The sequence below is a fragment of the Nicotiana attenuata genome, unplaced genomic scaffold (assembly GCF_001879085.1).
Source record: "Nicotiana attenuata strain UT unplaced genomic scaffold, NIATTr2, whole genome shotgun sequence".
In the NCBI taxonomy this organism is placed as follows: domain Eukaryota; kingdom Viridiplantae; phylum Streptophyta; class Magnoliopsida; order Solanales; family Solanaceae; genus Nicotiana; species Nicotiana attenuata.
Window position 1 is genome coordinate 23,318 of NW_017670771.1, and position 15,114 is coordinate 38,431.

Genomic DNA, 15,114 nt, shown 5'->3' on the forward strand with positions numbered 1-15,114 from the left:
CAAACTTAAAGTGCTTATAAGCTGAAATTTGATAAGTTGGGGGAGACCAACTTATGGCTTTTGGCTTATTTTTGGCTTATAAGCACTTAACTTATAAGCACTTTTAATTTTACCAAACGCGTAGATAAGCCAAAAAGTGCTTATAAGCCAGTTTGACCAGCTTATAAGCTTAGCCAAACACCCTCTTAGTCTCCCCCAACTTATCAAATTTCAGCTTATAAGCACTTTAGGTTTGACCAACATATTTACTATTTTATCCTAAAATACTTCTTTTTAAAACAAAACTCTCCGTATACCTAGTTTTTCAGCTGCTTATTATTAATTTCAGCACTTTTATCCAAACACGTAACTGCTTATTTTTTAAATCAGTTTCAGCACTTGTGCTTTTCAACATCTAATGCTTATCAGCTACTCTAAATCAGCTAAGCCAAACGGGCTCTTAATATTTCCCTTAAAAGCCTTTTTCAATTTGATGGCATTTATACATTCAGATGAAGACTAGAACTATTTAGCATCAATATCGTAGACCAAATTGGAACAAGGAGATAGAAATGATGTCAAGTGTCCATCCTTAGGCACAGCTGAGCTGATGCTCAAGCTTTTAAGATCACAGACTAATATTTTCCGGAAAAATGACTTAGAACCCATTTGAATGAGCTTATTTTAAGTGATTTTTAAGCATAAGTCATACGTGAAATTCTAGCTTTTGGCTTTCGGCTTTTTTTGAATCATTTTAGCTTAAAAATAAGTGTTTAAAATACTTTATTACTTTATCCAAACATTACAAAATGGCTTAAAACCACTTAAAATAAGCCAATCCAAACGAGGTCTCATTCTCTGAAAATAGTTTGCGTTACTTGGTTAGAGAGTGAAAAATAATTATCTCCATACAAAGCATCTTTCGTCTCAATTCTATGTAAACGTGTCAATATGATTTGGGTCTAGAGCAGTCAAAGAAGATCAACTTACAGTGTTATTCCTATCTTCCAGGCAATTAAAGAGGCAATTAACTTGGGGGTGGGGGAGAAGGATAGTGATTGCTGATTACTGTATTTGCTTGTTGAAGCAACTATCGGACAAGGGCAAACCAGACAAGATGATGCTATCCATATGATTATATAAGCTATTGACAAAATAACGCACTTCCAAATCTGTGAATTGAAAGCAAATATACAGAGGCTAGCAGTTCTATAATTCCTGTTTTTTAGCAGAAAAAGGTAGGCTGCTTCTTTCCAAGGGGCAGAAAAATCCATGAGTCTCCATTTCTCGGTTTTTGCTTGGTGCAGAGATGTACTACAACTAGTTGGCAGGAAATCATTACAACTGGGTAAAAGAAAGAGATACAAAGGCACAACAGGAGGCTTATAGTGAGATATGTCATCTATGATTAAGTTTTATCTTGGATTTCAAATTGTCAATCTGACAAGTCGGATAATTGCTTCACCAAGCAGAATATGAGATGTAACTCCTATATTAGAAGATGGGGTATTTAACTCGCAAGCTAACATCTTTCTACATTTACACTCTAACATCACATCAATAACAGGAAGCCAAGATTGAGCCAAATCCCAAGTTGTTGTAACTCACAAGGTCTGTACAAGAGAGTTAATTATAACGAAGCTGTACTAAGAATATCATTTTCACGAGACAGCTGATTAAATTCTCAAGACAGCTCCCAGCTAAAAATTCTAGTAAATCTCCAAATGATTCGGAGTTCAGGAAAAGCCTGGGCATGATATTTACCGCAAGATGTCTGAATTACCCCAGACCTGACTAAAGCAATTATGATTACCTTCACAAATTCGTGAGAGAAAGTGTAACACATATAACACTGATGACTAACTATATACAGACATCTCCTAATATATTTTCTCTACTGAAGGCAAAAAATGAAGCCCCCATGTCCTTTCTCTCCCTCCCTACAAATTTGAAGAGATGTACACAAAATGAATCATATTTCTTGATAAGACATTAGTGGCCAACATGTAAAAGATTGGACAGCCTACATTACATTTGAGGTGACAATTCAGTGCCCATCAATTTCTGTTGTTGCTAGTGCCAGTGCATATTTAGCACCATAACTTCTTAGAGAAGTAGAGGTAGTAGATTTACCACCAGAACATGAGGAAAATCAACTCATTTATGATCATAGTGAAAGACACTGTACCATACTAGGAAGATTTTTTGGCATTGGAAGTGCAGTGACATATCTCTGTGCCAAAGGTTTATGGCTACGTGCATCTAATGAAGATGGGGTCTCAACACCATCAGATTGCACCCGACCATGGAACTTCGCAAACCGATAGATGACAGAGAACTTCTCAATATCCTGGCCTTCCACTATCGCATCTAATATTGATGCTCTCTTGTCCAGTCTGCATCAGAGAAGAACGAATAAAAGAGATTATTATGTGGAATTACCTTGTATATTGTCAGGTACAAACTGATTTAGTAAAGAAGATAGATTCTAAACACAAGTGTAACACGTAAGAAATGAAACGGACGCCGAGGAATTAACAGAAAACCATTATGGAGCAGCTGTTAAAGACTATAACAGTGTTGAATTTTTCTGAAATAAATCAATTGCTACTTGCTTTTCTTTGGATCATTTACTCGGCTTAGCACTTCTATCCTTGTATTTTCAGAGTGGGAATGGTGATTAAAGACCTTTAGCATCAAATATTCCAAAATGTGCTAACAGAAGCGAAAAGACCATATAAGAATCCAAACAATGCCCCCGAGTTACCCAGTAAAACCACATTTGGTTGATCGCGGAACTGAAGTCTGCAGTTCCATGACTAAAATTTAGCATTAAATGTAGTTTCTCTGCAACTTGGCAGGCTACATTCTAAAATACTCATAGTACTAGGACAGGAGTCGTACGAAAATGAGACATTTCTTTGCAGAAGATATGTAGCTCAAGAAAATAATCCAGAAAGTGAAGAGAACAAACATGCTGGAATAGCCCAAAGCAACCAAAGATCTGATAATCTTGTATAACGCAGAGAAGTCATTGTATTAGAAAACCTGAACCTATCTTTTCCAATATTGATATTATAGCAGAAAAGTTAACCTATTCAACTACCACAAGGCAAGGCATCTCTATTTTTATCGAACTTTTTTTTTGTTTTGATTTTTTTTTTTTGGGGGGGGCGAGGGGGGTCCACCAAGTTTCCTTTCCTTCCCCTCCCACCAGCCCCCAAAGGTAAAATGACAAGAGGTCTAGTGTACAATTCTACAAACTCGTATATTGTAATGGTGTAAGCCAATCATGAAGCATTACCTCGAAAAGTCAGCTTCCAGTATCCTTGTTCTTGCCGTGAACTCTTCCACAGCTTTGGCAAACGTATGATTATCATTTCTCTCCGGTGTTCTGGCCTTGTCATGAAGCCTATGAAAATACATAAAACATGCTATTAGGGCACAGACAGACAAAGTTGTACACCTGATTGAAACATCTCATGCAACAACTAGCAAACTTACGGTGCTTTGCAAAAATGAGGTGCATTGGAATCCCCATTTGAGCAAGGGACAACGCTGCATGCATCCCCCAATGCCAATCTAGAAACGGAGTAAGCCACACTCTCATACTCTGAGTTAGCATCTGAAAAAAGAAATGCAGCTGATGGAGCGCGAAATAATTGCTGCATAAGCTGAGTGGTCAAAATAAGCCTTCTTTTAACTTTACGCCTCAGAGGCCCATGTTCAGTGAAGTCAATGTCTTCTTCAACCTGTTATTAAAAGAACATGGGCATTCAGAACTGATGAAGCAAGCAAATTTTTAAAAAGTGGATTACAATAGGCAAATCAAGATACCTTTTCAACAAGCCTATTAGTTGATTTGGCCCACTCTATTTCTGCCAAGCTGCAGATAGACAAGTTAACAAATATCATCAAACCTGAAGCTGGAACTAAGACAATCCAAATGAAAACAAATTGGAATAGCAGAAAGCATTGAGAAAGCAGCAAAGCAGCATGCAAGCAAAGGAGTTTAATAAAAGTTGTGCAAAATATGAACCTGATTGTCTGATTGCTCTGTGAATCCAGTAAAACTTCTTTGTTCCAAGGAATAAGTTCAGATGTAACACGTTTCCGCTTCTTGGGTTTCAACAATTGGTTATGCTGACCAACATTCAGTGGCAACGTCTGTGGAGAAGAAAAATCTTCAATGGCAGCAGAGCTAGCAGCTGAACTTGGCCCAAGATTACCAATCGGACTTCTATCAGCATCTGCAGGTATTACTTTCTGCATAGAATTAAGTGTCTGCAAACCATTGGAAGACTTTCCAAGGGTGAAAGGTTGATCAGTTGCCTTCATGGAGGCAGCTTTGTGTGCTTCATACATCTGTAACATCTGCGCACTTTTGAAGGTTCCATACTGATTAAACCAGGACGGTGCCATCTGAGGACTAATCTGAGTATGCTCAGGCTTAAATGGATTTGTACTATTGTTGTGAGATCTGCTCTGAGCATCATCCTGACGATATGCAAGTATATCCTGAGGAGGCATCTTTCCTCCTTGTTGTGATGATAAGCTTCTTTGTAATTCCTGCTCAGAGAAGCTTAAAATTCTAGATTCAGTGGAAGGAATTTGCTGAAGACCTGTATTGCTGTCTGATAGCCTCATTCTTTTCAAAGCCCTATCACTTGGATCAGTCTCCACATTTTTCATGGCCTGCATTTGGTTTAGTAAGGAATAATTTTGATGAGGGAAGTTATTTGGTTTCAGAGATCGACCAAAAGCTTCAATATCTCTCTGCATCGATGCAGAATTTGCAGGGGATCCTTCTGAGAGATTCTTGACAACAGGTTCTCTATCTTGTGAATCATTCATCTGAACTGGTTCAATGTTTTGACATGGTACTTGTCGAGAAGGGCTTTCGTTCACTCGCTGTTCTTCCCCCTCAACAGAGCCCAAAATATTCACTGTGCTTGTATCAAGCTCAGATGTGAACTTCCGTTCCTTATTTGCATCTTGATCACCTTGCCTCTCAGCAGCAGACAATGATGACTCCATAATACTCAATTGATGCGACTGGTGAATTTGAGAAGACTCCTTGCTGGATTGAGCACCAAAAAGGGGCTGCCGTGGTGGAAAATTTGTCCACATATTAGCGAACATTTTTGAAGATGCACCCTGTTGAGCGATGCCAGACGTTGAGTAAGGCTGAGAAACTGACCCTGGCTCCTTAGATGAAACTTGATTTGCAAAGAGCCTTTCATGGGGATCATTGGCATTACTTAACTGAGATGTACCCGCAGAGATAGTAGGTTTATCCTGTTTAACATCACCAGCCCCTTCGGGCACGGAAGGCTGTATAGATTGACCACTAACAGGTCCTCTGATAGACTCGCCTTTCTCAGCAGAAAGGGGACCATGTTTATTGAAAGATACATTTATAGACTGATTTGTTGAGAGTTGCCCAGTAGCTCTAACCATAGGTGGATTTTGATATGGGCTTCTCAGGTAAGGAAAACCAGAACTAGAATCAAATGCTGAAGAAAAATTTCCAGGCATCGTGTACAAAGAAGTTTCATTATATGTACTCCCTGGAACCCCAGATCTGTTATTCTTCAACTCTTCCAGAGAGTGTTCAGCAGGAGGCAAGGATTGACCCAGATGAGGAGGGCGCATCCGCCCCCGACTCTTCTCTCTGATCTCCTCCGCAGCTCGAGAGTGTGAAGTGCTAGCTGCTTGGATACTCTGAGATGACAAAGAATGGTTTTGAACTGATACCCGTTGAGATGGAGGGCCAAGTTGTAGACTAAAGCCTTGAGAGGCAGAAGATTGACTTTGCTGGAGATGACCGACAGACCCATCAGAATTTTCTGCTTCAGGCATCTCAGATGATACTTGCTGTTCAGAATTACTGCACTGAGTCATAGAACCACGCACACTTGATTGGTCTACCTTCTGAAGAAGCTGGAGCATGTTTGGACTGCAACCAGAAAAACAATCAAACAATAGAACACAAACTGCAGTGGAACAGTTTTTACAGCAGAACATGGCAGTCAACAAGGCCACTAAGAAATATGTGGAATAATGAGCAGAAGAACTTCTAACTCTTCTATGATCTTTAGAGATTTACCTAAGAGCATGATTAAGTAAATAGTTAAGAGTATCAGGATATTAACTACCTAGTTTGTGCAGCTGTATTTGGTGAATATAAATCTGATCTATTGAAGCGCCCAAGCATAGTAGATCCACCACTATGGAAGCTGCTTCGCGAATGCACCTCACTAAAGCCTTTGCCATCTCTCAGACCATTAGACGGTTGCCCCTGTATATTAAGGAACATTACCTTTTATTTAATGACCAAAGATATGTAAGATTCAAAAAATGTATTATGTGAAGCACATATATCACCTCTTCCACTTCTGTCTGACTCTTGGGAACCTGACCAAATACTTCCAACTGGCCATGATTGGCATTGTGCTGCAGCATAGACTGAGAATGACTAGGCTGTTTCCTGTCATAAGCAGGATCCAAATCCTCATCCATGTTTCCCATGGGATGATACTGAAACTTGCGAACCCAAGAATTTTTCTGGCCAACCTGATCAGACGACTTCTGCTTAGTAGGAAGACACCTTGAATCACTCGCATCTGACAAGATATTTTCCCTCATCGCAGCAGAAGAAGGAGGGAATAAGTTAGAGCGGTAGCTGTCATTCGAGTTCTTATCGCTGTTCTGCATCCCATGCATTTTGACTTCTACGTCACTAATACCCCTCGAAGAGTGAAAGACCTGATTGTCTTTGGTAACATGACGCTGTAAAGCTCCCGAGGCTTTGCTTACTGTAGACTTGACAAAGGAATCATTGTTCTTCCAATAATCAGAATGATAATTATTTTGCAGTTGACTGGTTTCTTCGCCACCCCTCATGGTACTTGACTTGGGTGCAGAGCCAGAATTATGCAAGTTAAAGACCTCCGATTTCACTTGGTGATTAGCAATAGATGATCCTGCATGCTCCATATCAACTGCAGAATTATGGCCAGAGTTAGAGTTCCATGTCACACCACCTTGAACAACTTCAGCTTGGATGAATTTCTTCCTATTGTCATCCTGGGAACGACTTGATGAATTCTCACTCGAAACTCTTAAAGCTGCATCTCCAGAGGGCACTGCTGATCCTACGTCACTCCAACCAGCTGATTTGTAGCATAGTTGTCTAGCTCCACCAATCTCAGGTGTCAAAGAACCAGAAATCTTTCTAGCATTTATTTCGCTGTCAATAGGATGTGAAGCACTCCCAAACATCATCTGGCTTACTTCAACAACTGACTTCTGCCGTGGACCGAAATTTGACAACTTGCTTCCTTCCTCCGATGACTGGACAAGTCTTTGAGAAGAGTTGGCATGCAAACTCTGGCCTGGCTCATATGGGAGCCTGTGGCCTTGGACATCGGAATAGTTATTGTTCATATTGGTGCTATCAGAGGGCTGAACAGAAACAGAATTCAAGGATGAGTTTGGGGGCAACTTTCCCTCAGGAGCAGATGTTTTATGTCTCCCACTGTTATACATCAAATTCTGAGTTTCTGAAGCAATTTCCGTACCGTGAAAATTTAAACCACTCCATTCCTCCTGTACCCCAAGGTCACTGCTAGAAGTTTCTGCAACAGCAGAATGCATAAGTGCACTCCAAGTACCATTCAATAATCCTGCACCATCAAATGAATTACCATCTTCCCCATTCATATCAGGGCTCTTGCCAAAGGCTGCCCATATATTATCCTCTGAACCAAACAATATTCTTTCTTCTGTAGGATCTAAGCCGACTTCATTCTGCAAGGAAGAAGCATGTGCCCCTGCTAGTTCCTGTGAGTTTTCTGAAGGAACAGCCAGACCCTGTCTGCGAGAAAAGTCCTGGAAAGCTGAACTGTTCTGCATAATATTTGCTTGTTGAGGGTTCTCCATATTTATCGGGCTAGTCAGAGCTTGACTTGAAGCATGTCCTAGAAAATGGCCGCCTTGGGATCTCTGTCTAGGAATGAAAGTCCCATCCTGCCCACTGACTTGATCCGACAATGCAGCATATTGATTACCCGGAAATGAACTATCAAAGGTCGGCATTGGACGCGTTGTGGGCTTATCAATTACTTGTGAAAATGGGTTCACACTTCCTCTTGAACCAGAAACAGGAACTCCATATAGAGATTGGTCAGCTGATGGAGGAATCAAACCCATTAACTGTTGTGCTTGCCCAATGTTGGTTGGGTTGAGTCCATTGGAACATCCCTGAATGATTGGAGAACCGCGTTGCAACCAATTTGTGTTGCCAAGATCACTTGCCCAAGGATAATTTAATGCACCAGAATTTGTAGTGTCATGAACCAATGCAGGGGGATGGCTACCAGATACCTGATTTAGTGTATTTTGCTTCCTGGCATCTAATTGCTGAAGTTGGTGCTGCCTCTGAAGTTCTTGCATCTTCAACATGAGTTGCATTTGCTGCATGTCACTATGCCCAGACTGCTGCCGCTGCAGAGACTGCAGCATGTTTGATTGCTGTCGATTCATTTGCTGACCACCAAAAAGATCAAAACTAGCAGGACTCTCAGAAGGTTCTGACCGAACTGGTACTCTTGCCTGCTGCTCTGGACCTACTCCTTGCTGTGATGCATAAGGAGATAGGCCTCCTGAGGCTAGACTACGTTGATCATTACCTGTATCGATGGAAAGAAATTTTGCTTCATCCTGCCTTGTCTGGTGAAACTGATTGCTATACATGTAACCATTCAAATTTGCCTGCTGATTTTGTGACTGGCTCTTTGCAAACTCAGGCCTTGGAGTGGATTGCATAAAATTCAAGCCATGCTGGCTAGTAAAAGGGTAACTGCTCGGCCCTTTCCCACTATCTGCAAATGCAGGAAATGTAAGAGAACAACTAACAGACTGAGATATAGCTATCAAACAATAGTTTAGAGAAACATGACATGTCAAATTACCAGAGTTCTGTAAATTGTAATTCTTTGTGTTGGGAGTCAGTACACTTATCTGTCTCTGACTTCCAACCCACAGATTGTTACTATGAGCTGGCCAATTTCCCTCCACTACTGGGGAATGATGCTGCTCTTGTGACAAGCTGTCTTGTGCAAAGAAGTTGTGAACCCTATCTCCAACATCGTTGCCAGGCATAGATGATTTAACTCCAAAGCCTTTGATTGTTAAATGTTGCTACGTGGGTACTAACATAGAAATATATCAATGAATATCAATTAATTCACAACCTCACATAGCAACTGATGTACAATCCAGCATTTAGACAGTCACCTGGTCACTATTCTCTTATAAGTTAAGAATGGCTGCCTCAAACTCCTGCAAGAAGATCATTCAAGTGTAGTTAGGTCAAGTTGAAACACTCATAGTGCTTTTTGCTACCAACAGTGCTAAACAATAGCTGTCAATAGATGTTATTTGAGATTACCAGAAAGTGGCATGCAGTAATAATTGTATGTTCACACTTTTGATGGTACTACTTCAATGAATAAGTAAATATGATATGAACACAAAGATACCATCTACACGAGCAATATGAAAACGAGGGCATAATCTTTATCAGAAAAATGAAAGAGAGGGCATAACCAATTACTTATGGATGTTCATATTCAATGGGAGCTCTAATTTTTTATTCAAATAAGATCCCAGCTCCAACGCTGGACAGTGGACACGACATAAAATTTTGGGCATGCAACCTTAGGATTTGCATGTGCAAGTTCGACAGCCTAACAGGTTTTTGGTCTATTGAATAAAATCTTAGTGTTGATGCATTTTTCTTATTTGCCCAGTACCAAATGTTATCACAAAACGCAATACCACTGGAACCATAAAATATTGACCCCTGTTGCTGTTTTCACCATGCGTGGACAATCAATTACTAATCACAAACCCATATTACAGTATGCCCCTCCCACATCATAGCACTACCACCTCATCAAAAACCCCTATAAACCATTCGTTGCAGGGCTCTTCAACTATCTTAACTTGTGCCCCAATCATGCCTAATATGCTCCAGTTGGATCAGAATTGAGAATCCTAAGCACCAAGATTTCCTAGGAGCAAACATATGTTTTGTGCTTGTAATGCTTTATTGGAACTACTTGAACTTCTTACTACATGACCAAATTGGTAGTAGCTAGGATTTGTTATACTGGTTTCCCTACTTATAGCTCTTGGCCACCAATTTTTTTTTCAAGCAAGCATATTTCAATTGAGAAAATCAATATGAAGAATCTTCACCAGAGCGATCCTAGCTTGTTGCAAACAAGGCAGTTAAATTGGATCCAACAAATAGTAGTTAATTAGCAACTAAAAATGATTATGTAGGGTCCTTATTCCCTGTCAAGAGCAGTGTTATCAAAGCGCGCTTAAGCCCAAAAGCGAGGCTCAAAATGTGTTGAGCGCTTTAGTGTTGTCATCAAGGTTCTAAGGCATACTTTTCCTTGCCAATGAGCATTATCGTGACGAAGCAACACTAAACCATCGTGAATTTTCTTCAATTTCTTTGTCCATATTTTTGCTTATAGATATTAGTCTTAGACTACACATACATATTTGTAGTTTTTCTCTATATGTGCCTTTCTTCTTTAAAGCCCACACTTTATTTGCATTTTGCACTTAAAGCCCTAACAAACCTTAGAGTTTTTTTGCGCTTTCGCCTTTGATAACACTGGTCAAGAGTCGAGAGAATCATCAATAATACTATGTAGAAATTTCTATTGATTATGTCGTTGTATAAGTCGACAGGTTCATCATAAATTTCGTCACAGTTGAAAGTTAAGAGTAATTAAAAATTGTGTAGAACACTCATAATGATTATGTCATAGTAATTAGGAATCCCAAAAACTTAAAAACATTCCTTATTTCATGTAGCTCAAAAGTTCTTTAAAATGAGTCCTCTTGTTTGTTGTCAATAATCAAATCCACAAAGTTTTTCTCCTTTTTTCTCTTTTTTTCATATGGTATTGTGCCAATCCTGTACAAATTTAAGTTGTTTCCACCCTGTAGACAACACTCCCATATGCCAGCGCCCAATGCAATGCCAAATTTTCTGACCATATTGGCTAAACAATAAAGTTGGGGTCCACATCTGTCTAGGACTAATGTTATCAGTTCACATCAACTAACCAGTCAAGTCAGGACTCAACATTGGTCTAGCTCTACATTTATCTACTAATCAATCTATGACAACTACCATCTCAAGTTAGTCGTTTATGTCAATTGACCTGTCAATTCCTGATTAGCGTCATGTCATTGACAAACCATTACTTAGTCAGCAGTGTGGAATGCCAGCAAGTTGTTAGTATCTTGTTTGTCATTATCAACTTAGTCAAGTTCACGACATGCAATCATTCTGATGGATTCACAGCAAAACACAGCCAAGGCATTCTCACGCTGTTGATGGGTTAAGTGAAGAGAAAATGGTACTAATACCACAGTAGTGATCAATAGCACCGGTATCAATGGTACACTGCTAAGTTAGTTTTGTCTCATTGCCAAAGTCAATTGTATTTCCAGCAGCACTTCATAGTTTAGAGTTGCAAGCTCAGGTTGTTTATCACCTTGAGTTTGAGGGAGTGTATAAATGTCAAGCGCATCACAAAGGAGTTGCTTGGTTGGCCACAATAAACAAGAACAATCCAACATAAAATTCCAGATAAGTAGTATAATGATTTTTTTGTACTGGGAATAAGTGGTATAACGTTTAGTTGGTTGAATAAGAAAAAATTAATTTTCACATAACTAATGCATCATTTGGTTGATGGTATTAAACTCTGTATAACTAATGCAGTATTTGGTTGACAGTATTAAACTTTGCATTCCTAATACTAGCATAATACAAGAATCAATATATTATTTTACGTGGGCAGCAGACTAGAGTGTGGAACTCTCTAACATGTTATCTCACAAAAGGCAGGATGATACCGACTCGACCTCAGTAAAATGCACATGTTCATCTCCCCAAAACATTTGCATGTCCACAAAACAAAATCACTTTAAGTGTTTCCACTTTGGCTGGATGTTGATAACTTGGGGAAGACGAACCATGAAAAGAAGCAACGCAAAGCAAAAAGTCAAGCTTTAGACTTCTACGTTCCTACACTATGATTACCTTCACTGGCAACAATGATGAAATTGTTCTTTCCTTTGGGTGTATTAAAGTACAACATAAACAAAATAACATTGAGGATCCTTTTGGTAGTCTCTAACTAATCTTTTCTCATAGACCTTCAGTGCTATCATCACGAGTTAACAAAAAGAAAGCAACTTCAGGATCCCTTCGCGCTACTTCTTCTTTTCTATAAATGATATTTATTAAAGCTAGTACCAAGAAGGTACTGCAAAAATTCAAAACAAGGAGAATTACAACTTCAACAAAATAACTCTCAGTACATAGTTTCCAGGAAATCAACAAGCTGTGACACCTCCCCAACTATCTGTTCCTTGCACCAAAAATTCTCTCTACTATCTATCAAACAACTTACTTCCCTTTGCAGTTACCAGCTACCTCTTTTACTTTCAAAAATCATATGAATCAACAGAATGCAGCTTACTCCAACGCATTACAGGGTTAAAAATTTAAACAATGTATAAATCGACAAACATAGCAACAGAGAACAATAAAAGTCCTTCAGAGTGTCTTCACTAAATTGGAAAGTAAAACATTTCCTCCAAAAATTGACAAACATCAACTCCTACTGGAAGAAGTTCACATAGATCAATCTAAATTTAACTACTTCCTCAACTCAAAGACTCCAAATCGCTTTCTGAAGCGTGAAAGCACACATCTAATAACATAAATATAACTACCAGTACCTCTGCTTAATTCTATATGCAGCTGTCCGTTACTAGACATATGCTGAAACGGATTGAAAGCAAATAACTATCTCAATCCTTATCTACAGGAAAGAATACAACTAGCAAAGAATGTAAGAACCATAAGTTATTCCAAGAAAACGAGTATCAAATTTACAGCTATGTTACAAGAATCTTCCAAAACCCGCTTCCCCACCAAGTGTCTATCCAACAAGATTTGGCAGTCATGTGGCATATGCACCAGATTTGCTCAATTTACTTGGTGTGCATTGCTTACGACCATAGCCAAGAAGCATTGGTTGGTTGGGTTTTTAGTTTCATTGTTGCTATTGCGTGAGATGTACTAATGGAATGCAATATTAGGTACTGTGAAAAGAAACTATCCACACTTGTTTGGTCTAGTGACTTTTCAATTCATTACTACTCCTAATAAATAACTATGCTTTTCAATTAATTACTACTCCTAATATGTTAACTGTGTATATACTGTGTGCATGTATGTGCAAATAATAGCATGCATCTATTACCAATATCTCAGCACAGGTACCCATACTTCTATCCACACTCTCGAATCTTAACAATTACGTGAATACGTGATGATAAATCTGTATTAAAGATCGGCACCCTTGTCCATGTAACATACTAAACAGTGCTATGTATTGTTTTAATGGCATTGCACAAAGATGTTCTCTTAATACCCTTTCTTAATGCTTATCCAGACTAGTGGTAACACAAAAAGTTACAAGATGCAAAAACAACCTCCTCTTGTGCTAATTGACTCTTCAAGGTTATATCCACAAGAATATATTACGTCTTTTTCCTATCACAACTTCTGCTCACACTAGAGAATAAAGTGGAACTCATGGGGGTTGGGGTAAAGACACAAAAGAGTAGCTTGAAGATATAAATAATGGATGAGACGAGTCCTCGCACAACAAACTAAGTAAATCTAGCTACTAATTCCACTGCCGGACTTCTTGTCTAGCTAAAAGAGTAGTTTTTTTTAAAACCATTCAGAATTCGGAGAACATTTGAGAATTCTCAGATCAGTATTCTTCCATCTCATACTGTTCCAAGAATGATAATTCCAAAGCAAAATCAACATAAAACTATACATAGAAATTTAAAAGACAGATTCCAAATTCAATGCCCACGTAATCTACAAAAATGGAGCCGAAATCAGATCAGCACCCATTCACATTGCGTTAGAAGGGGCAACATATTGCTAAATGCTAATTACACTGTCAAAAACCTAAAAAGGTTTTTTTTTTGTGGGGGTGGGGGGGGGGAGCATTTTGGTTAAAAAGGAACAATTATTTTACAACTACTAGCGTCATCTAAAAAATCTCAAAAACATAAATACATAGTGATTTCCTTAAGCACCCAAGGGTGTGGCATAGCAGTCAATGCAGTGAAAAGCATGGGAGACCAATGTTCAAATTCTAGAAAAGACAAGAAAAGCTAGGTGATTTTTTTACATCTGCCTAAGCCTTAGTGGGCAGAGTTACTCCTTATGTTTGCTACTAGGAGGTAGCTGGTACCTGGTGAAATAATCTAACTGAGTGCAAGCTGGGCCAGACACCATTGTCATTTACAAAAACACAAATTGACCTAACAATTAAGAACAAAATGGTAGCATAAGCTGCAAATTTACTGTACTAGAGCCTCAAAACACCGAAAATCCAGCACTAAATGTGTCCATCGAATGCAAAACATTTGGTGCATGCATAGAGAAAACTAGGGTTTTATAATAGTATTTAAAGATAAATTCATAAATTAAACTCACGCAAATGTTGAAGCTGACACCAATGGAGCTTGGATCCTTAGAGTATTCGAATTCTAGGGTTTTTCAATCGACGATAGGAAATGGTAGCTGTGAAGAGAGAGAAAAAACGAGCTGATTGGAGAGAGAGAGAGAGAGAGAGAGATAAAGTGATCGAAAATAGTGCGAAATTTTCAACGAACTACTGTGGAGCGAGGTTAGGTTCGGACCGAGGCTAAGCTTCGGTTAGGTTCGGATCCGAACTTGAGGTTCGGAGGTTGTGTTTCGATTGGCTCATTTTCAAAAGGCTCGTGGAAGAAATTGCGTAGCTCTCCAATTACATACTGACACGTAGACGCAGCAGGTGGAGCCCACATTTTAAATATTTTTGCAATTTAAATTTCTGAACAATCGAATGGCATCTTATAGTATAGGAATAATTGTTTGGTCTTTTAAAATTTTCCCTCCAAAAATGTGGTTTACGTGATCATAAAAGTGGACAAAAAGAGAAAAATAGGTTACCTTTTTCT

At 39.0% G+C, this 15,114-nt stretch overlaps 1 protein-coding gene across 3 annotated transcripts; it reads right to left on the bottom strand.

Moving 5' to 3' along the window:
* Positions 1–1,540: 1,540 nt before the first annotated feature.
* LOC109243170 lies at positions 1,541–14,730 on the bottom strand. 3 transcript variants are annotated; one of them, XM_019410076.1, is made up of 11 exons: positions 14,609–14,730; positions 14,364–14,433; positions 9,280–9,324; positions 8,955–9,194; positions 6,367–8,864; positions 6,138–6,280; positions 4,019–5,938; positions 3,817–3,865; positions 3,484–3,731; positions 3,284–3,391; positions 1,541–2,375 (listed from the first exon to the last, which is right to left on the bottom strand). In XM_019410076.1, exons 4-11 carry the CDS (start codon positions 9,142–9,144, stop codon positions 2,147–2,149), a joined length of 5,385 nt encoding a protein of 1,794 aa, XP_019265621.1. In that variant the 5' UTR covers positions 9,145–9,194; positions 9,280–9,324; positions 14,364–14,433; positions 14,609–14,730; the 3' UTR covers positions 1,541–2,146. The 3 variants fall into 3 exon arrangements, with proteins under 3 accessions (XP_019265621.1, XP_019265618.1, XP_019265619.1); XM_019410073.1 differs by lacking the exon at positions 14,364–14,433; XM_019410074.1 differs by lacking the exon at positions 14,364–14,433 and having other exon boundaries at positions 8,955–9,324.
* Between the last annotated feature and the right edge of the window lie 384 nt (positions 14,731–15,114).

What these genes read in the sequence shown, in the direction of transcription:
- LOC109243170 (XM_019410073.1), bottom strand. Translation starts at nt 9,144, where the DNA reads ATGCCTGGCAACGATGTTGGAGATAGGGTTCACAACTTCTTTGCACAA. An exon ending in TTACAATTTACAGAACTCTG is followed by an intron (nt 8,865 to 8,954) that starts GTAATTTGACAT and finishes CTGCATTTGCAG; the next exon opens with ATAGTGGGAAAGGGCCGAGC. An exon ending in CTAATAGGCTTGTTGAAAAG is followed by an intron (nt 3,732 to 3,816) that starts GTATCTTGATTT and finishes TTTTAATAACAG; the next exon opens with GTTGAAGAAGACATTGACTT.